Source organism: Rhopalosiphum padi, chromosome 1, assembly GCF_020882245.1.
Source record: "Rhopalosiphum padi isolate XX-2018 chromosome 1, ASM2088224v1, whole genome shotgun sequence".
Classification (NCBI taxonomy): Eukaryota; Metazoa; Arthropoda; class Insecta; order Hemiptera; family Aphididae; genus Rhopalosiphum; species Rhopalosiphum padi.
Genome location: NC_083597.1, coordinates 23,095,351 through 23,115,623, shown reverse-complemented (window position 1 = coordinate 23,115,623; position 20,273 = coordinate 23,095,351). Strand labels below are relative to the sequence as shown.

The 20,273-nt window shown below is 26.3% G+C and overlaps 4 protein-coding genes across 7 annotated transcripts; 2 read left to right on the top strand and 2 right to left on the bottom strand.

The window, feature by feature from the left end:
* Positions 1 to 838: 838 nt before the first annotated feature.
* On the top strand, positions 839 to 2,164 carry LOC132929176 (ejaculatory bulb-specific protein 3-like). Its single transcript, XM_060994330.1, has 2 exons — positions 839 to 1,121; positions 1,775 to 2,164. The coding sequence occupies exons 1-2, from the start codon at positions 929 to 931 to the stop codon at positions 1,975 to 1,977; spliced, it is 396 nt and encodes a 131-aa protein (XP_060850313.1). The 5' UTR covers positions 839 to 928; the 3' UTR covers positions 1,978 to 2,164.
* LOC132929156 (uncharacterized) lies at positions 1,973 to 7,866 on the bottom strand. 4 transcript variants are annotated; one of them, XM_060994309.1, is made up of 5 exons: positions 7,773 to 7,795; positions 6,817 to 6,864; positions 5,640 to 5,794; positions 5,052 to 5,536; positions 1,973 to 2,364 (listed from the first exon to the last, which is right to left on the bottom strand). In XM_060994309.1, the coding sequence occupies exons 4-5, from the start codon at positions 5,401 to 5,403 to the stop codon at positions 2,156 to 2,158; spliced, it is 561 nt and encodes a 186-aa protein (XP_060850292.1). In that variant the 5' UTR covers positions 5,404 to 5,536; positions 5,640 to 5,794; positions 6,817 to 6,864; positions 7,773 to 7,795; the 3' UTR covers positions 1,973 to 2,155. The 4 variants fall into 4 exon arrangements, with proteins under 4 accessions (XP_060850292.1, XP_060850284.1, XP_060850300.1 ...); XM_060994301.1 differs by lacking the exon at positions 5,640 to 5,794 and having other exon boundaries at positions 7,773 to 7,829; XM_060994317.1 differs by lacking the exon at positions 6,817 to 6,864 and having other exon boundaries at positions 7,773 to 7,825.
* Positions 7,867 to 10,847: 2,981 nt separating this feature from the next.
* LOC132930044 (exostosin-1) lies at positions 10,848 to 15,383 on the top strand. The gene is made up of 8 exons (XM_060995703.1): positions 10,848 to 11,439; positions 11,768 to 12,209; positions 12,274 to 12,518; positions 12,577 to 12,898; positions 12,960 to 13,208; positions 13,267 to 13,527; positions 14,734 to 14,987; positions 15,074 to 15,383. The coding sequence occupies exons 1-8, from the start codon at positions 11,180 to 11,182 to the stop codon at positions 15,252 to 15,254; spliced, it is 2,214 nt and encodes a 737-aa protein (XP_060851686.1). The 5' UTR covers positions 10,848 to 11,179; the 3' UTR covers positions 15,255 to 15,383.
* On the bottom strand, positions 15,240 to 19,098 carry LOC132930054 (integrator complex subunit 9). The gene is made up of 12 exons (XM_060995711.1): positions 18,639 to 19,098; positions 18,346 to 18,537; positions 18,076 to 18,281; positions 17,805 to 18,006; positions 17,616 to 17,749; positions 17,235 to 17,528; positions 17,036 to 17,168; positions 16,866 to 16,968; positions 16,090 to 16,295; positions 15,826 to 16,014; positions 15,574 to 15,753; positions 15,240 to 15,496 (listed from the first exon to the last, which is right to left on the bottom strand). The coding sequence occupies exons 1-12, from the start codon at positions 18,645 to 18,647 to the stop codon at positions 15,374 to 15,376; spliced, it is 1,971 nt and encodes a 656-aa protein (XP_060851694.1). The 5' UTR covers positions 18,648 to 19,098; the 3' UTR covers positions 15,240 to 15,373.
* Positions 19,099 to 20,273: the final 1,175 nt, after the last annotated feature.

The window sequence follows — 20,273 nt, the reverse complement described above, 5'->3', positions numbered from 1 at the left end:
AATAAAAAATTATGTATAACACAGTTTAATCTTTTTTAAGTGTAACCTCTAGATTACTTCTTTTAACAAGTAACTCATGTTAAGTATTATTAGTTATTATTAAAGTACATATTTTTAATGTAAAATTATTTACTAATAAAAAATGAAAAATAATAAATTGTCAAAAATAATTATTACGTTTCATTTTATTCACTATTAAATCTAAATTGACATTCCTTGATAAACCATACAATGTATACTACATTCATTTATCGTTGTCGATAAAATTAAATCATGAGTTTTTTTTTTATTTAACATTATTATTTTCATATCACTGTCATAATAATGATTATAAAATTACGTAAATTGTATCAAATAAAAATAAAATATTTTTATAATATGGGTAAATACCTAATTTTATAAATTTTTGTCGAAAATAACTATACTGATGAAAAACAATTAAAAGGATATTTGATGTTTGAAGTGTATAATTACTATAATTATTATACCAATTACTAATTGTACAAAACAAATTATTAAATAGTTATGTAAGACCAAATGTGTATTAGTTTTATGTTTGTGTGTGTCTAGTTGTTTTCATTTAATAATACGGCATACCTAATAAGTGTGATATATAGATGTATTTTATAAATTGTAATTAATCGAGTTCAGATTTATTTTAAAATTGCTTACTATCTATGTGATTTCTATTACAATACCTAAGTGTATTTTTCAAATTTTCTTGAATATAATAATAGGCATGTTATTCAAAACCGGTATACCTCTCCCACTTAAATCAAACTATCTGTATTTCCTCTCTTTAATCTGATCGGCATGGTAATGGTATATAAGGCTATGTAGATATTGTAGTTTGTTTAGTATTCTCAAATATTTCCGATTCAACTAAAACTAATTTTTGAAGAGTATTTATTCGTTAATACGGATAAAAATGGCTCATTTTAACTTATTTGTCGTCTTGGTTGTGTCGCTGATTTACTTCACAACAGCTGAAGAAAAATACACAACCAAATTCGACAATTTTGACGTGGACAAAGTGTTGAACAACAACAGAATTTTAACCAGCTACATTAAATGTTTGCTTGAAGAGGGAAATTGTACCAACGAAGGCCGAGAATTGAAGAGTAAGTCATAAGAACAAGCATATGTTATATGTTTATTTATTTTAACTAGATTATACAATTACAATCAATGAAACTAATTTAACCATTTTTAATTATATTTTTAAATTGTTTATCTATAAACGTCTGGAATAATATATGTACTATATGCATTAAATAAATATAAAATAATTACAAATCGTTAAAAAACCATAACATGTACTGATGTACTATATAAAAGTACTTCAGTCTATAACATATTTTTATTTATCTTAAAATCATACCCGAATAACCATTTATCTTGAGTATATTGATATATAATAATGTATTACTCTATACCTAACGAAAATACCTTTAAAAATCAATAAGAACAACACAAACAATAATACTTTTATTTTTATTTACAATAGATACTAAATTTTTTACTTTCACATCGAGTATATTATATCAATAAGACCTTGTTGACTCAGTTAGATAACACTTTCACTGGGTGTTGTAATTCTTATTTATCTGGGCCGAATTACAGTATAGTATTTAGAAGTACATAAAGGAAGATATATATATGTAAAATGTGGTTTATTCTTATTTCTTCCTAGCAATATTAAATTATTTTTTAAACTTTGTATTAATAATAATGTATATGTAAGTGTTATAATTTTTTACTGTCTGATTTACAGGAGTTTTACCAGATGCATTAAAAACTGACTGCAGCAAATGTACAGATGTACAAAAAGACAGATCAGAAAAAGTGATTAAGTTTTTGATAAAGAACCGTTCTACCGATTTTGATCGTTTGACTTCAAAGTACGACCCAACTGGTGAATACAAGAAGAATCTCGAAAAATTCGAAACAGAAAAACCTACAACTGCTAAACATTAATCCATCTAAATATTTATTTCTTAAACTTTTCCTATGTACTTTCTATTGTAGTAGAACCAGTACAAAACAAACAATGTATTTCTGTCTACTTAAGCTATTTTAATATAATTGCATTGTATACTTACTACTAAAAATATAGATATAATTATATATTTCTGTTATAATAAATATTAATTATCTATGAAAACGTGACGTTATTTGTATTGTTGTGCATTTTTTTAACGGTATAAGTAGTTTTGGCAGTCATTTTATTTTTATAAATTGGTTCAACACGATTCCAAAATTCTGGATAGTGTTTTTTCACGTAATTCACGATTCGTCGAATATTGCTAGTCTCTGTTGAGGTACAGCGTTCGCAGTCCCTGTTAATTTCTTCGGGTATACTAGCTGGAAAATAAAGTAATATTTTAAGTAGGTATAAAATATTATTAATCAAATACTTATGATAGTACTTAAAAAGAAAACAGAGTTGATTTAATATGAAGTAAAAATCACCAAGACATAAAAAAATGGGAAAATGGATACCGCTTTGCTGTGCAGTTGCCAGTTGGTGTCGAGTGGGTTACTTTGACAGATGTATTAAATTTAAATTTTGTGATATTATATCATTGTAAATGAAAAAAAATTCTGAACGGAAACGGTCAGTTTATATCACTAGGTACATTACATGTTATGTCGTTTGATTTCGCTATTAGGTAAAGTAATTTAATTTACTATTGCGAGTAGTAATACTACTGTATTGTATAGCTTGAATTATTTTTTATCGAAAAAATTACATTTGAAAATATTATTGTGCGTATAAAATATAATAATATAAGTAGACTTTTTTGTCAACAACGAATAATGTTTTTTAATTATAAGAAAATAATGTAAATCATTATTCATCGTTTAAATATGTAGTTTTATTCAAATTTTAATTTTAATGTCTATAAAACCCTGATTTTTATACAATACGCATTTAAATTAATTTTATTCTTTGTACAACTTTATTTTATTCATCAACTTTATATGTAGAATTGGCTAATTTAATTAATACACACTATTTTCACTTAATTTAAAGGCTAATAAAATAAAAATTGAAATATTAATAATAATATATTATAACTTACTTATAAGTAATATTCGTCTTTTTTTTTAAATTTATTAGATATCAATATTTCCAATATTTCTATCATTTAAATTTTATACATTATTAAAATATTTTATTGTTGTTTTTTTTCTTACTTAATATTAAATTTACTCATTAGTTTATTTCTGTAATTCTAACAGGGGCGCTATTTAGGATATCGCAGGGTATTGGCGGTCCTATTTTTTCCTGTACCATACAAGCCTCTTAAATTTCATGCTTCGTCGGTACCTACAGCTAAAAATGTAATAAATATACTATAATAATAATTATTGAAAAATATTTTTAAATAATATATATTTTTAATCTTTATTGTAGTTGACATAACTTTTCAGTTGTAAGATTATAATCATGGTTTAAAATTTTAAATATATTTATTACTGTCTTATTAAGTTCTTAAGATTATGATAATATAAATATACATTTTTAAAAACTAGTATTAATCAATTAATTATATGTTATTCATTTTGTTATACTTAACAACTTTTAATTTCAAACTCCAAATAATGTATTGATTTTCTAATACAGTGAAACCTGACTTAACGAACAAAATGACCAAGTCCCGGCAAAAAGATACGTATTCCAATGTATTTCGACTTGTATATAACGACTCTTTATATTACGGAGACTTATATTTTACCCCGGTCATTTCATAACGGACCAAAATCTAAATGTAATATCATTATCATATGTATGTATACACATCACGAAGGCACGAAATAGTGTCAATACGGAGCGCAATTAAGGTACACATGAAATCATGGTTTACGAAAAAGAGTTTTCACGCATGAACGAATTAATTATCTATCATGAGTTGGAAATGACCAAATCGTTCAAGTAATTTACTTGTTTATTGAGACTGAGGACAATAATAAAAATGACTTTTAAGGGGTTAAATATAGGCAATTATTGTTGATTTTTGTTTGTTTTTAGTATATTATTTAATACTTTTAATGTCGAAGAATTATATTAAATTTTAAATTATGTATAAAGGAACGAGTGTATTAGATTTATATACAATGATTGTGTAACATTATTTTATTTTATTTGTTTGTTATCACCTCTCAAGCAGTAAACATATTAAATTGACGATTATACATATTCAAATGGGTGCATTAAAAATATTATAAGGTTTCTAATAAAATTTTCATACTTATGTAGGTATATTATCAAAATTATATAATCTCAATTCTAATTATTTAAAGTTTAATTTTTTACAATATTTATATAAAATATTCATTTTTAACACCTAGTCTGAAAATGTAATTCAAAATTCCTCATAAGTTTTAATGTTGGAAATAAAAAACAATTTAGTATAAAGCCACATAACTATTTTTATGAGTGATTGAAGGGTAAATTTCACGATATTGAATATTTAATCTTTTAATAACGATTTATCCTGAAAAAAGAAAACCAATAAAATAACTTCAAATTTTGATTGAATGTTTATTGTTATTTTTAGCTGTTACTTAAATAGTACTACTAAAGTAATAGTACTTAATTTTTTTTCTGTAAACAATTAAATTTTCAGAACATTAGACTAATCATAATTGTCTCTCGAACTCGAAGACTTATAAGTTATAACACTTTACGGTAAATTATCGATTATCTGCAGGTATAGTCGGTATAGATTACCTACTTGGCAGAATATCTATGGTTTTTCATAAAACTACAAGAATTCTGTGCATATGTATATATGATATAAGAAATAGAAAATAGAAAATAATTACAATAGAATAGTCACTTTAGAGAATATCTCAAGTTTTAAAACCTACCCTAGAAAATGGTATTATAAGACAATGTTCCGTCTTAACGTGGAAAATTTACTTAACCGTGGTTTCCACGCCACCCTACCTATTCCGCGGATAAACAATATAGTTCACTTTCATTTTAATTAAGAAAATACCTGCACATAAAGTAACCTATAGTATATTTTACAACGTCATACCTTTGAGCCTCAATCCGACTGCATCGCACGGATCTTCGTTTATGACGCAATAGAATTGTTTCATAGCGTATTTCTCGTCCAAAAGTTTAAGTATGTCAAAAGTTGTGATGAATTCCGGTTTATCGTCATCATCATCTTGTTTTGTATGTCCAAAAAAATTTGTAAAACTAAAAAAAAAACCTTCATCGCTTTCGACACTGTTATCGTCGTAGTTGGCGTCTCTCTTGACCAGATGAACAATATCAATGCCCGGCCTGTCATCAGAATTAGTGCTCCCAATGAATGCGGCGTCTGTCACCATAGTTGTAATCACGGTCATTAAGATTAAAGAGTACAGGAAAAACGCTGACATGTTTGATGCGGCGCGGCTCTGCAGACGGTGCTGACTTATCGGCAAATAGTATTGTTGTATTATAATACATGTATATTATTTATATATGTATTTATTTTCTATACTATTCTTCGAAAATACTAATAATCGATATCTGTCAAAAACCAACACAGAAAATTCAATATTACAATTTGTTATAACACGAGGCTTAAGTCAAGGGTCAATATGACAAATGAATAAAATGACGGAAAACGTACAGGTTTTTTGTAAACATCGATTGTTGTGTAAAAGGTCATTAACATTTTTTAGTGTACCAGTGACTGCAACAATTTTGTTTAGCTAAACTATCGAATAACCATGATGTTTTAATCGATGGTCCATGATATTGGTTATATGATGATATGATGTACAGCTGCATAATAAAAATATAAAATGTATATACTTATTTATACATTTTTCAATTTTTGAGTAACACTTATTCAGTATTTTTTTATTTTGTAAATATTTTTGACTATATAATTAAATAGGTAATTATCAGAATTGCATTTTTTATGAACAATTTAATCCAATTTTACTATATTAGCTAAGCTATTAAATATATGTAGGTATGATGTATTTCAATACAAGGATACGGCTGGAATAACAGATGTGAATATGGAAATATCATGATGTAAAAACATGAATTTATTAAATGAATTTATTTTAAAAATGAATGTTTTGATTATTAATATGTGTATACAAATTTAATTTAATTCTCATAATAATATGCAAACCGTTAACCAAGTAAACGTTAGTAGTAAACCGATCTAAAACGAAGAGAGATGTATATATTTGAATCATCGTAACATAGCTGTGCTTAAATAACTTAAGTTTGTAAAATATATATACACTCTAATAATAAATGAAATTTCTTTTTTAAGTTATAAGGAACATTTTGCAATTATAAAAATCCTCATAAACAATACCAGAAAAGAACTATTACAATAATTGCAGCAATACAACATAATAATATAAAGATCTTCAAAATATGGATTTGATATTTTCAAATATTTATTACATCTGTAAATTAATATTTTATACTAAAAAAACTCCGAAAAATATAGTGTCTAATATTAAAAAAAATGATTTAGAATGTTAAACTAGGTACGTTAAATGAATAAAAATGCTTAAAATAATTAAGAATAATTGCATTAAAACGTGTTTTAATAAAATTATATTTGCAAATAACAAATATACATAACGTTTGCAGCGAGAAATCAGATTTTTTAAAAATTCAGATCATTAATATTTATCACACGACCCATATTATGTAATATTTAAGAAATAACGTATTATCAATGCAGTTTAATTTCAATAATTATAATATGTGTTAAATTTCTGTTCCTCGAATTTATAGTTTAATAATTATTTATAAAGACTTTTCAAATTACTAACTTGTTTTAGACGATCCTGTATTACTGCACAATCGAACAATTGTACAAACTAAAAACAAATTAAAATTAACAATACATTTGTTCTCACTATTTAAATAACAAGATATTCTATACATTTAAGTAGATAATTGCATGTATAATACGATAAGAACTTATATGAATTAACACAGAATTTCGAATGAGTCATTATTATTACTTAAGTGTTTTTATATTATTTTATTATAATTGTTCGACTGATATGTAACTAGCTGACAACTAAGACATTTATATTAACAAGCGCCAAATTTCACTTTTTTGAATTACGTTTAATACTGTTTTTAAAATATGATAGTTGTTTGTTATAGTTTATATTGTATCTTTTAAGGTAACAACTGAGTGTTGGTAAAAAAAATATATGTGAACAAAATGTAGGTAAATAGGTAAAATATGGACTTTCTGGATTATGTTATTATGCTATACACGACGTTCGAATGCGAACTGGACAGTTGGCGGCACAAAATTAGATACATATTGTTAATATTGTTAGCAATCATCTAGAATAAATTATTTTTAATTTAGAGACTTAGAGTAGTACTTGTATTGAGAAATTAGCTTATAAACATATATCATTTATATTATATATTATCTATATATATAAGTGTTTATATTTATAAGATACTTTAGAATGAAAGACAGTTAGAAGTTAGGAGAAAATAGAGGTTGATGTTTCTAGTCGATTGATAGCTGTAATATTGGTTTACCTACTGCAAAGTACCTATACGGGATTATATTAAGTAACAATACAATATACCATATTATGTAGTTGAAATATTACATTTTCACAAGTAATTATAGTATAACAAAAACCAAATTTGATTTTTTATTAATACATACTACACAATAATATATTTATTAATATATAAACAATTATTAATATTTATATTACATCAACTCTTAAATAAACGTTATTTTACTTACACAATTAGAAGAACAAAAATCGAACGTTGCTTGTTATGTTTTGTACAATAGACTGATGCATATATGTACGTTTATTAATCATAATGAAAGACAAAATAATTATTCTATAGATAAGAGATAATTATTTAATTTAGTTGACGCATAAAAATAATAATATGTATCCATGTTTAATATACATTGTATAATGTATACGCTATGGAATAATTGACTGATTTAGAATAACAAATCTGTGGCTTTGTTAAAATTGTAAAATTGTATAAGTAATGTGTATATGCTATTTATTTATAATATAAAAAACAATATAGAAATGCATGAAAAATAATAACACTGATATACTTGAAGCGATAACAGTTTGACAATTATATATAATAAAACTATTAATATCAAATTAAAATTAATTCTTGTCAAAATTGTTTCAAATTTTAATTTAAACGTGTTTGACATTTAATTTCACGAGACCTAGCAGGTAAACAAGATACATATATTAGTACCTACACGATAAAATAAGGTACATATGTAAGTTCCTATACAGTAAAAATCAGGTACATTCTGTGTAAGTTCCTACATAGTAAAAAAACAGGTACATGTGTAAGTTCCTACACTAAGTATATTATAAGTTATCAATCTAATATCAGTTATATCACTTATATCATATTATAATCAATGATTTTAACCCTTTATTCTATATAATATATAATTCTTTATAATATTTAATAATTTACCTAAAAAATATTATCAATTTAATAATTTTAAAAATAATAAAACAATAAAAAAAAAATATTATATTTTATGAGGTTTATTTCTGAAGCTTAAAGCTTGAACGTGTAGTCATATTGATTAATTTTTTTAGTTGAATATTCTTTTATTTTTTGATTTATAAAATTTTCTTTTTCGGCATGTTTTGACTTATTTTAATTACTAAGTTACTATCAGTTGTTCTTACTTTTATATACATTTTAAAAATATGCGGATGTTGATGATAAAAATTAAATTAGATAGATAACTTATAAATTATATATTATAAAGAATAAAAGGTTAAAATTTATGACAGTATTTTATAGACGTAGATTGATAACTTATAATATTCCTAGTGTAGGAACTTACACGTATACCTTTTTTACCGCGTAAGAACTTACACATGTACCTGTCTTCCGCTGTGTAGGAACTAACATACGTACCTGTTTTATTTCGTGTAGGAACTTACACATCACATATGTAGGAATTAACGTATGTAATTGTCTACGTGTTACTCTTGTGTAGGAACTTACGATTCCCCCTTAGGACTGTCAATAGCAAATTATGACTATTGGTAGGATAAAAATATTGATTTTTGTTGTTGTTAAACAATTAGAAATTCAGAAGTAAAATGAATATGTAGGCTTAAATTTTAGAAGTGTAATATAATAATTAAAATTAATAAAAAAAGTTATAAATATAAAAAATTAGTAAAAACTTGAATGGAAAACCTGTTTTTTAAATTTATTTATTGTTAATTGTTATATATACCATCTGTAACTTATAGGTACAATAAGAGTATTAGCTAAAATACAAAAAATTAAATACATGAATAATCTTGGTTATTATCATTATTTTATACACTATACTTACTAAGATTCCTGAAAATTTTTTCTAGGTACGGCCCTGAAAATGGCCTTTGTATATTGATAATAAATGGATAATATAATATTTAATCCTAAAGTATTATAGTCAAAATATAATGAATAATATTATATTATTATAAAATATAATAATTTATTTTTATTTTTATTTTTATATCACTTATTGTTGCATATCTGCTTCCATGTAGACAGGGCCCCCACATACAATCTCGGGCTCCTGTACTAAATATTTGTCCGTGCCCATTTCAAAAATTACAAATAAATTTCAACGGGCCCACAGGCCCTTAAAATAGCCGGGCCCCTGTACTCATGGTCCATCAGCCCCCCCCCCTGTGGGACCCTGCGTGCAGACATTTTGATATGTATATAGTCACTCCGCTTCACTTGCACATCCGTGCTTTACATCTTTATACATACGTACATCGGTCAGAATTCTGGGTTCTGACTACCCAAATTTGAAAGTTTTCGTACTCTCTGCTATCTCTCAGGATGAAATTTTGATTTGTGGCACATTATCGACTTTTAGACATCTTTCTTTGCAAATTAAAAATTGGTTTCTACTGTACAATGCTGAAAAGCGAATTTCCTTAAATATGCAAACACAATAAGATGGTAAGTATAAGTTTATATTGGTTTACAAGAATCATCTCACAAAATACGTACTACTTCGCCACTTCGGCCGTTAAAATACAAACGTGCTGAACTGCTGAAGAAGTTACATACGCATTATAAAACATTTTCACAACTTTCGGAGCACTATCAATGTCTGGGTAAGATATAGTTGTTCGGGCAATTGTAAATTGTAAATTTTTTTACATATTATCATTCGTTACGATAACATATTACATTCATTGACAGTTTTACAAAAATATACAATAAACCCATCAAAGGTAGTAACCTAATTACATATACTTAAGATCACAAGTCGATTATTCGCAATAATTGAGACCGAAGGGGTACAGATAATCAAAAAATGATTAAAAATATATTACACGAACATTTAAAATGTTCTGTTTTTAAAATTTAAAATTTAAAATGTTTTATGTAATTAAAAATAAAACTGATGTACTGTATGTCTGTATGTAATATGTATAACCATTGTTTATATGATCAATGATATAACGTACAAGTTTAATATTATAAAATAAATATATATATAGCAAATGCTATTATATGTATTGTTAAAAGTATATAATATAATTAATTTAAAAATATAAAATAAAAATACATTTTTTTTTCAAAAACTTTGCGGGAATGTTGATTTTATCTAAGCTTTGGAGGTTGGCATTTTAGATATTGCTTTTTTAAATCTGGAATTCTGTACCCGTCCCGCCTAAATTTATATCTTAAACCGGGTTGTTGTGATATGGTATCAATGTATCATAGTATCACAGAACAAGTATTATTAACTATTGTATAAACAAAATGTTTTCTGTAATATTTATTTTCCGTTTTCCGATTCGATTGCTTATTAGTTATTACTGAGTAGTGAGTACTAAGTACTAACAACTGGTAGTAATAAATAGTACTATTTAATGTTTACTTAGTGTAATCCGCAATCATTTTATATTATTATTTGAAATCTGTAGCTGTGTTGTAAACATTAAAATATTGAATTTAACTTTAAAATTGATATTAAAATCATGGGTTTTCTGTCACCTACATCGTTTCTCAATTTGTGTATACTTACAACTACACAATATACTTATATTTGCTTGATGTGGTCAAAAACAGAAAAATTTAATCGTTAACATGACCTTTTTATAATTACTTTGAAAAACAAAAACTATGCAAGCAAAAAAGAGATTCATATTACTTTGGTTCATTATCTTATTCATTTTAGTTATGTGTTTACTAAAAACAACTAGAAAACCAGATACTTTGCTTCATCTAACCTACAATGTCAACAATGTGGAAAATCTACCATCTTTCATGGACGACTGGCAACAAAATGTAGAAGTTGGTCGTCCTCCTGCTGCAAAAACTTATGAAGCTAGACAACAAATACCATATCACACATCACATAGAAAAACAAACAAGCTCTGCAGGTTTATTTATGATTACCATTATTAGTAAAAATTAATTTTTTCTGCGCTACATTATTAATTTTTAGAATAATTGCTTGATGAATAAAAAAAAAATATTTTAAGAATTTTATTTTGCAATACTTAAGTACATTTGTTGATATACCTACTGAAAAATCTTGACAGAAAAAATATATTTCAATTTTTAAGTTTCATTGACTGAAAATAAGTTTATTTTTAAAGAAGCATATAATCCTATATGTTATTAGCATAGAAATGGTTAATTTTTTGTTATTTGTTTAATCAACTTAGAAGTTAAGACTTAATGTATGACAACATTTTTTTTTTTCAGAATGGAGACATGTTTTGATTCTTCACGGTGTGAAAACGATTTTCGAGTGTTTGTATACCCATTGTCTGAACTAGAGTCTAGTGGATTAATGACTTCAACCCGTAGTGTTTTGTATCAGAAAATGTTGGATATTATTGTGGAATCTAGGTATTACACAGATGAATACACCAAAGCTTGTGTATTTGTGATAGCTATTGATACTTTAGATCGAGATCCCTTATCTCCAGACTATCTGCGCAATATTCCTGTGAAAATGCAGAGACTCAGACATTGGAACGGTGGTCGAAATCATGTCATTTTTAATCTGTATTCTGGTTCTTGGCCAGATTACAATGAAGATGACCTTGGATTTCATACCGGAGATGCTATTCTAGCCAAAGCTAGTATGTCAGTCACTAATATGAGACCTGGTTTTGATATTTCATTCCCATTATTCCACAAAGTGATTACTATGAACACTATTTTTAACTGTAATGTAATAAATTTAACATTTTTTTTTTTTATAGAAACACCCAGAAAGGGGCGGTGAACCTGGATTTGTTCGTTCCAATACATATCCTATTACTAAAAACTATAAACTGGCGTTCAAAGGTAAGCGATATGTTCTTGGCATTGGGTCTGAGACTCGAAATTCTATTTTTCATCTACACAATGGAAAGGACACAATTGTAGTAACAACATGTAAACACGGCAAAAACTGGAAAGATGCTCAGGATGAAAGATGTGATGTTGATAACTCTTTATACGAAAAGTAAATGCAATTTAAAACTGCATAACAATTTAAAAATTAATTATTTTTTTCTTTTTAGATATGATTATGGATCCTTACTTAAAAATTCAACATTTTGTCTAGTTCCTAGAGGCCGTCGATTAGGATCTTACAGATTTTTGGAAGCTTTACAGGCCGGATGTATACCTGTTCTACTGTCCAATAATTGGGCTCTACCTTTTGATGAAGTGATAGACTGGAATAAAGCTGTGATATGGGCTGATGAGAGATTGCTGTTTCAAGTACCAGAAGTGATTCATTCAATATCAGAAACTAAACTTTTTGCTTTGAGACAACAAACACAAATTTTATGGGAACAGTACTTTAACACAATTGAAAAAATTGTGTTTACTACATTTGAAGTAGTTATTTTTAAATTGTGATATCTTTATTTGAATTATTTGTAGTTTGAATCTTTTTCAGATAATTAAAGAACGTTTACCTAAATTCCAATCTCGGGATGGTATAGTTTGGAACACATCTCCAGGAGCTCTTGTCTCACAACATTCATATACTGAATATCTTAATTTTAATTTACCATTCAATTATCATCTACTTGGTAAACAACCCAGTCCTAATTTTACTGTAGTAATATTTTCACAACATAACAGTTTAAACTCACCACTGTATCGATTAGTTCGTAACATAGCTGCAAGCAAATATTTAACTCAAGTAATTATATAGAAATACATAATACTTATAGAACTAAATTATATCATTTTTATTTTAGATAATAATAAATTCATGTGCTGAAAACAGTGGTAAAAGTGGGTACCAAAATATTGCTGGTATACAAATATTAGTATCATCTGGAAATGGCTGTAGAAGATTTGAACCATTACCATTTATTAAGACTGAAGCTGTATTATCATTGGATGATGATGTAGTATTGACAACTGATGAAATTGATTTTGCATTTCATGTCTGGCAATCATTTCCTGATAGAATAGTTGGATTTCCAGCTAGATCACATTACTGGGACAATAGCAAGGTTTTGTATTAATTTTTACTTACTGATATGTAATAATCAAGGCAGGGCTTGTAGTTCTGGCAAATACATATTTTCTTGGTGTAGTCATAAAATGTCAAAAGATACTAATCTGTTTCACATTTTCTTGATATTGTATTAGAAATGTTATTTTACTAATTTATGCAGTAGGTGAAAAAAACCCCCAAAAAGTAAACTCGCCCCGAAAAAACTCACAAAATAAAAGTCCATACAAGGGCAGTATAATTTTTCTATTTAATATTTTGTTAATTAAAGGTAGGGGTGGTTCATTAAAAGCAGGGGTGGCCAGTGAGAAGAGACTCGTGAGCCACCAAATATATTAATAAATATGGAAGAGCCAAAATGTAAAAAAAAAGAAAAGTCATACATAAATTCATAATTTTTTTTGTAAAACTGTTACAATAAGATACGAGCCGCAAAAGTCTATGACGCGAAGCTGTGGTTTGGCCACCCCTGTACTATAGTATAATAATAACTCGTTCGTAATAATATAAATAACAGATAAATAGATAATAATCATAGTTATAACAATAATAGTAATATAAATAAATAATTGTGATAGGTACATGATTTGTTACTCATCAATCACTTTTCGATTGTTAATAAAATAATCAATAATTTAATAAAAGTACATATAAAGTTATTAAAGTTAATCGAATTGAATCCATATTGTGTGGTAGACCGTATACAAGTATATGACAAAAAAAAACCTAATTATTAATATATATTATTAAATAATATTATGTACAGTTTATTTAAAACTTTAAACTCCAATGAAATATCACTAAACATTATTTTATAAATTTCAACAGTTAACAAAGTTTAAATTTTAAAATTAAAAAAAAAAAATTGCTGTCAAAAATAAAAAGGTGACCAAGTGGATTAAATTTAAATTCAATGATATATCAATTGTACATGACAAATGATTCTGAGCGTAGATGTTATGCCAGCCTATTTCACTCTATGTATTTTTATATAGCTAATTAGCTAATACAGTCATTCATTATCAGAAACCATCTTCAAAGTTGAAAATCAAAGCATTTTTTTGACTATTTATTGTGAATACAGATAAAAAAGTATAAATCATTATAAAATCAATACATTCGTTGCTTTTCTCAGAAACTAAAAAACATGTGTAATTACATAACTCACATTCAGTATAAGTAATAATCACCTCAAAATTAACAGGATTCTTGGTTATATACATCAAAATGGACAAATGAATATTCAATAATACTCACTGGGGCTGCTTTCTATCATCAATACTACAATACTCTATATACTAAATGGTTAAGTCCTTTATTAATCAAAACAGTTGACCAATCTCATAATTGTGAAGACATACTCATGAACTTTTTAGTCAGTCATGTAACCCGTCGTCCACCGATTAAAGTGTCACAGAGAAAACATTACAAAGAGCAAGCTAACAATGGCATGCCAAAGTAAATATCACACTAACTTATTTTACTTAGTTCAATACTTTATTGTACAATTTATATTATTAATGTATGTTTATATAATTCCATAGATCACCTTGGAATGATCCAGATCACTTTATGCAAAGACAAACTTGTTTAAACACTTTTGTAGTGCTATTTGGTTATATGCCATTGCTTCAATCAAGTGTAAGATTTGATCCAATTTTATTCAAAGACCCAGTATCAAATTTTCGAAAAAAATATAAACAAATTGAATTGGTATCCAATTAGTTTTAGCTATTATTTGTTATATTATGAACATTGTACATTGTTTTTCAACAACAATTATAAGGATTAATGTAAATAACAGTCTTTGAGATGTGTATGTTACTTTTAAACAATAAATGTATTTAAAATGAATTAAGGCACTCCATTACAATACTTCTAAGTTTGAGTCTCCAGTTCTTATCCATCTTTTCGCAGAATATATGAGTAGACTTATCGTCCACTTGGATCAATGTGTCTTCTGATTTCTAAGAGCAAGTAAATAATTAATGTAAAAAATAATCGCTCCACTTAGAATCTAAAATTTGAATAAAAGTTGACTTACAAGATGTATAGTATATCCATGTGCATTGTGTTCAATTTTAGGATCACTTACACCTTCATTTGTTAATGCACGTAAAAATCTATCAATATCCAGTTGTCCCCATTCATAAGTTTTTTTAAATAATGTTTCTAATAAATAAGGTTCAGTTGTCTTATTTGCTAATAAGTCATCTCTCAAAATCTAAAAATGTTTAAAACAATTAGAATAAAATAGAATAATTAATAAAGTAAATAATTCAATAATAAAACTTACATCTAATTTATACTTATTATCTTTAGTATCTAAAACAGCTGTAAATTTTGATGCTTTTAGTCCAGATTGTAATTCATTTAATGTTACACTCACCACCATCTCTGTTGTAAATGGTACATTTACTGTTTTTATATCAAGTTTCTCTGAAATAACTTCACCTCTTTTTATAGTTAATACTTTCCTATCAATCTAAAACAATAATAATAATATGAGTAATTCAATTTTATTTAAAATGTTTTGTTAATAATTTAATTTATAATATACTTGATCAATAACAAATTCATTTTTATGACCAAATCCAGCTGGTGGAATGGCATAACGCTCAGGAAGAATTAACACAGCTGGTTTAAGATCTTTAATCATTTTATTGGCCTGGGTGAAATTCATACTTGTATCAATAGGACAGTGCATAGCTTTCATAGATAGTGGTTGGAACGGAGCTAAGGCTTCTAAATATGGAAACTCTGGTTCTATAAAATTAATAATTAGGTATAAGTTATTATTTCTGACAATGCTTTATAAAAATAATTGATCATCATTTAATACTAATTAAACCAATAAGAGATGATACAAATACAAATATTGATATAATTTACAATAGCTTGGATGTAAAAATGGAAAAGCTAATTTTTTTTTTTTAATTGATAAGAATTTGAAATTGATATTTTCTATTCTTAAATAGTTAAATACATAATTATTAAAATATATATTATATAAGCTTGATATAATTTTTAGTATATACATATATATTAAAATTAAAAGATGGATAACATTTGCATATTTTTTTTTTTTAAATAATTAAATACTCTTATTTTATTTTATATTTGTATTTGTTGACATTTTAAGTTCAAATCAAATCAAATTATTATACAATAAAAAAATATTATGTTATTAAAATCATAAACAAAAAGATGTTTATTCAAAATGTAATTTCCAACTAGTAAAAAATAAACATAATTTTTTAAGAGTATCCAATTAATACTTAGACCAGAATATAAAATGTAATTATTACTTAATTATTTAACAAAAAATAGACTTACCTGTGAATATAATTGTGTTCAGAGGATTTGTACCCCAATATTCCACAAAGTGTACTACATCACCAAATCGCAAACTAGGATGACCACAAAATACCACACAAGGCTTAAAAAAGTATTAAAAAATAATTATAATTTGATAACCTAACATGAAATGGTTCATTTATATTTACTTGTCTTAAATCGTTCCATAAATCATCTGTATAGACGTGTTTAAAATGCTTTAAACGTCCAGACTTCACTAATTGTGCATGTGGAAATGGCTCTTCTGGAAAGTATACTTTATTTTGTTTTGATTGAGACAGCCTAATTATTAAAAAAAAAATCAATAAATTGATTTATTATTAGAACAAACATAATATTTTTACTGACCATTCTGCAAGAATATTTGAATATTCTAAAGAACTATGAGCCACTGGAGAAATAAAATACATTGGAATTTGACCTAAAGCTGTACTGTCCAAGTGAGATGATAAGCATTCAAATAAATCATACACAACACCTGAAGGATAACATGGAATAAGTACTGAACCATTATTTCGCAATGTAACAGCAACCGATAAACATAGTTCTCCTAGCATTGAATCTGGATTAGCGGCCGGTGCTTGTGTTAAGCTACTTAACAGCATTAAATCAGCATTTTTTAAGTTAACTTGATCCATGGGTCTTGGTAAAAAAACAAACATTGAATTAATCACTATATTATAAACATAATCTTTTTACTTAATTGTTATTTATAAAAAATAATAATACCTTGGATGTGTTGTTAATGTTGAAGTATTGCTGACATAAACCAATTTCTTACTTTCCAAATATATCACCCAATTACTGCTTCCCAAGCAATAACCAGAACTAACAGCTGTTACAGTCAAAGCACCTGTAATTTCCTAAGGCAAAATGTATAGTTGAGTAACCGATGTAAAAGGAAATTATAATACATACAATTTTTTGATCATAACTGATCATCTGCACACGTGTTAAACTCGAATTAACTTGTGCAAGGCTGTATAATTGTTTCCATGTATGAGGTTTGAAACTGTTACATAATGGCGGTGGCAATAAATGCAAGATTTCCTTCCAGTATTTAGCAACATTAGGTTTTGGTGACTGTTCAACAAAATCTACTAGCTCTTCAAGAAATAATCTAAAAATAAATTAAAATGTTACATAATACATACATTTATAATTATTTAAAAAATGTTTAATGTCCTACTTTCCTATGTGCAAAGTCGGTTCAGTCATGTACACAACCCCTTTAAAACCTGTATTTTCCGTAATAAAAGGTAAAGCCAACATGGTCATATAGTTGGACACCAATATAACATCAATATCAGCAAAGTCAACTAACTTAGTTAGTGGTGTCATAAATTCAGGTGCAGAATTTACAAGTACTTGATTAGTCATACATTCATTAAGTTCCTATTTAATACAATATAATATTTAATTTATAGATAATCTAATCAGTAATTAAAATATAGCATACCCCTTCAATTTGTGGGTCAGAGAAGTTTTTAGGTATCCAAGCTGCAGCTTTATTTGGTTTCCAGTCTGGTATTGGATATAAAGGTAAAAAATTCAAAACACTGTGTGCTGATAGACCACAGTCCAACATTATTGTAACTGACTTTAACTTTATCACAAAACATGGTTTGTTCGGATCTTCACTCAAACAATACTATATATTTTATAAAACACAAAAATATACCATTATAAATACATCAAAATTGTAAAACTTTGTTTAGTTTTTATAAAAAATTATTGTTTTTTTTATCTTACCACTTTCATAATGAATGTTGGTTGAATAATCAAAAAATCTTCAATTAGTCAACTTTCATAATTTTCTTATTGTTGTATTAATTTTATTTTGTTGTAAATTTGTAATACCCGTTACCCATTTAGCAATTCATTAAAAATAGTTTATGATTTGAAATATGGAATTATCTTATGAGCAGTGAACACTAAATTTAAAATTGTATTGATGATACAATAAAGTACCAAGTACCAACTACCTATAGAAATTGTGACATTAAGTACATTACAGTAATACAGTTTACAGTTGACAATTGTAAAACACTGAAGAGTAGACGAGTAGTAAGTAGAACTGTAGTAGTTTCAATGTATTTCAACTTAAATTGTTCTGAAATAACTTATAATGCTATTAAAATATTAAATAGTGTTTATATTTTAATAACGCGGTACAGACCATAGACTTTAAATTGTATCAAACTATCAACTACCACAATATCGGTAGCAATAATACAAATATGATACTACCCAAACCGAATGGGGATAACACCATAGCCACGAAAAGTGATTTCACCGAATATAGTACTGCTCCGAATAAATTACCACGAATATCAATTACTCCGAATAGGGCTGTTAAAAATGGGCTGCAGTGTTTACCTCGAACATTGAAAGTTACGACGTTCAACTACACCGATAATTTATATTATCATGCAATTACTATGAAAATCGGTTGCTATGAATAAACACATTTCACGATTTAATATTACTTCAAATTTATAAAATAATTAAATTTAGGAACTATTATAGTATTCAGTATTACCACGATACGTTAATACCCCTATATCATTTTACTAAGACAAGTACAATATTATATTTCATATTTTCATAACCAATGACCATTTTAATTCAAAAATAAAAGTACATATCAATATATCATTATAGTTGAAGTACAACTAATATTATTTAAAACTTCATAATTTATATTTTACAATTTTACAATCTACCTGTGTTAACGTTTTGTTATTATTTATTAAAATGTTTGTATTAAAGATAATAGTCCTTAAAAATGATTTTACAAAAATATAAAATGCACGTAATTTTTGAAATAGTAGGTACCTACCAATCTACCTATTATATATGTATTATACTTAAAACATTTTCACAATTCATTAATGTTTATAGAATATTATAATAACTAAGTATTTTAAAATCACCATAGTCCCCAATCTTATAAAAACTCATTATCTTGAATTCTTGAATTCTTGAACTCTTAGGACAAAAAATTAAATAAAAAGTTAAAAAAGTTTTTATTTTTGTCCGGCCCGCGAATTTTTTAATTCGTGAATGGGGCCCAAAAGTCCAAAAAGGTTGCCAACCACTTTACTAATAAATAATACATTGGATAGACAACCACTAAAACGTATTTATATTTCGAGTGCGTAATTTTATATTTTGTGCATATTTAAACATTTTTACTACATCAACTATATCACTTAAATACCAATATCTAATAATAATTAATACTTTTTAATTGCTTTATTTTTGTGGTATCCTCATCAGTTTACCTTATCCAGAACCTAATAAGACTCACCAACAAGTAAATATGATAATTGATAACACTTGGATAAAAATAAGTAATAAGGAAGGAAATTTGAGCATAATTAA

What these genes read in the sequence shown, in the direction of transcription:
- LOC132929176 (XM_060994330.1), top strand. Translation starts at nt 929, where the DNA reads ATGGCTCATTTTAACTTATTTGTCGTCTTGGTTGTGTCGCTGATTTAC. An exon ending in CGAAGGCCGAGAATTGAAGA is followed by an intron (nt 1,122 to 1,774) that starts GTAAGTCATAAG and finishes TCTGATTTACAG; the next exon opens with GAGTTTTACCAGATGCATTA.
- LOC132929156 (XM_060994292.1), bottom strand. Translation starts at nt 5,403, where the DNA reads ATGTCAGCGTTTTTCCTGTACTCTTTAATCTTAATGACCGTGATTACA. An exon ending in AGTCGGATTGAGGCTCAAAG is followed by an intron (nt 2,365 to 5,051) that starts GTATGACGTTGT and finishes TTTATTTTCCAG; the next exon opens with CTAGTATACCCGAAGAAATT.
- LOC132930044 (XM_060995703.1), top strand. Translation starts at nt 11,180, where the DNA reads ATGCAAGCAAAAAAGAGATTCATATTACTTTGGTTCATTATCTTATTC. An exon ending in ATTACTGGGACAATAGCAAG is followed by an intron (nt 13,528 to 14,733) that starts GTTTTGTATTAA and finishes CAAAATTAACAG; the next exon opens with GATTCTTGGTTATATACATC. An exon ending in GCTAACAATGGCATGCCAAA is followed by an intron (nt 14,988 to 15,073) that starts GTAAATATCACA and finishes ATAATTCCATAG; the next exon opens with ATCACCTTGGAATGATCCAG.
- LOC132930054 (XM_060995711.1), bottom strand. An exon ending in ACATTAACAACACATCCAAG is followed by an intron (nt 17,529 to 17,615) that starts GTATTATTATTT and finishes TTTTTTACCAAG; the next exon opens with ACCCATGGATCAAGTTAACT. An exon ending in TCAAATATTCTTGCAGAATG is followed by an intron (nt 17,169 to 17,234) that starts GTCAGTAAAAAT and finishes TTTAATAATTAG; the next exon opens with GCTGTCTCAATCAAAACAAA.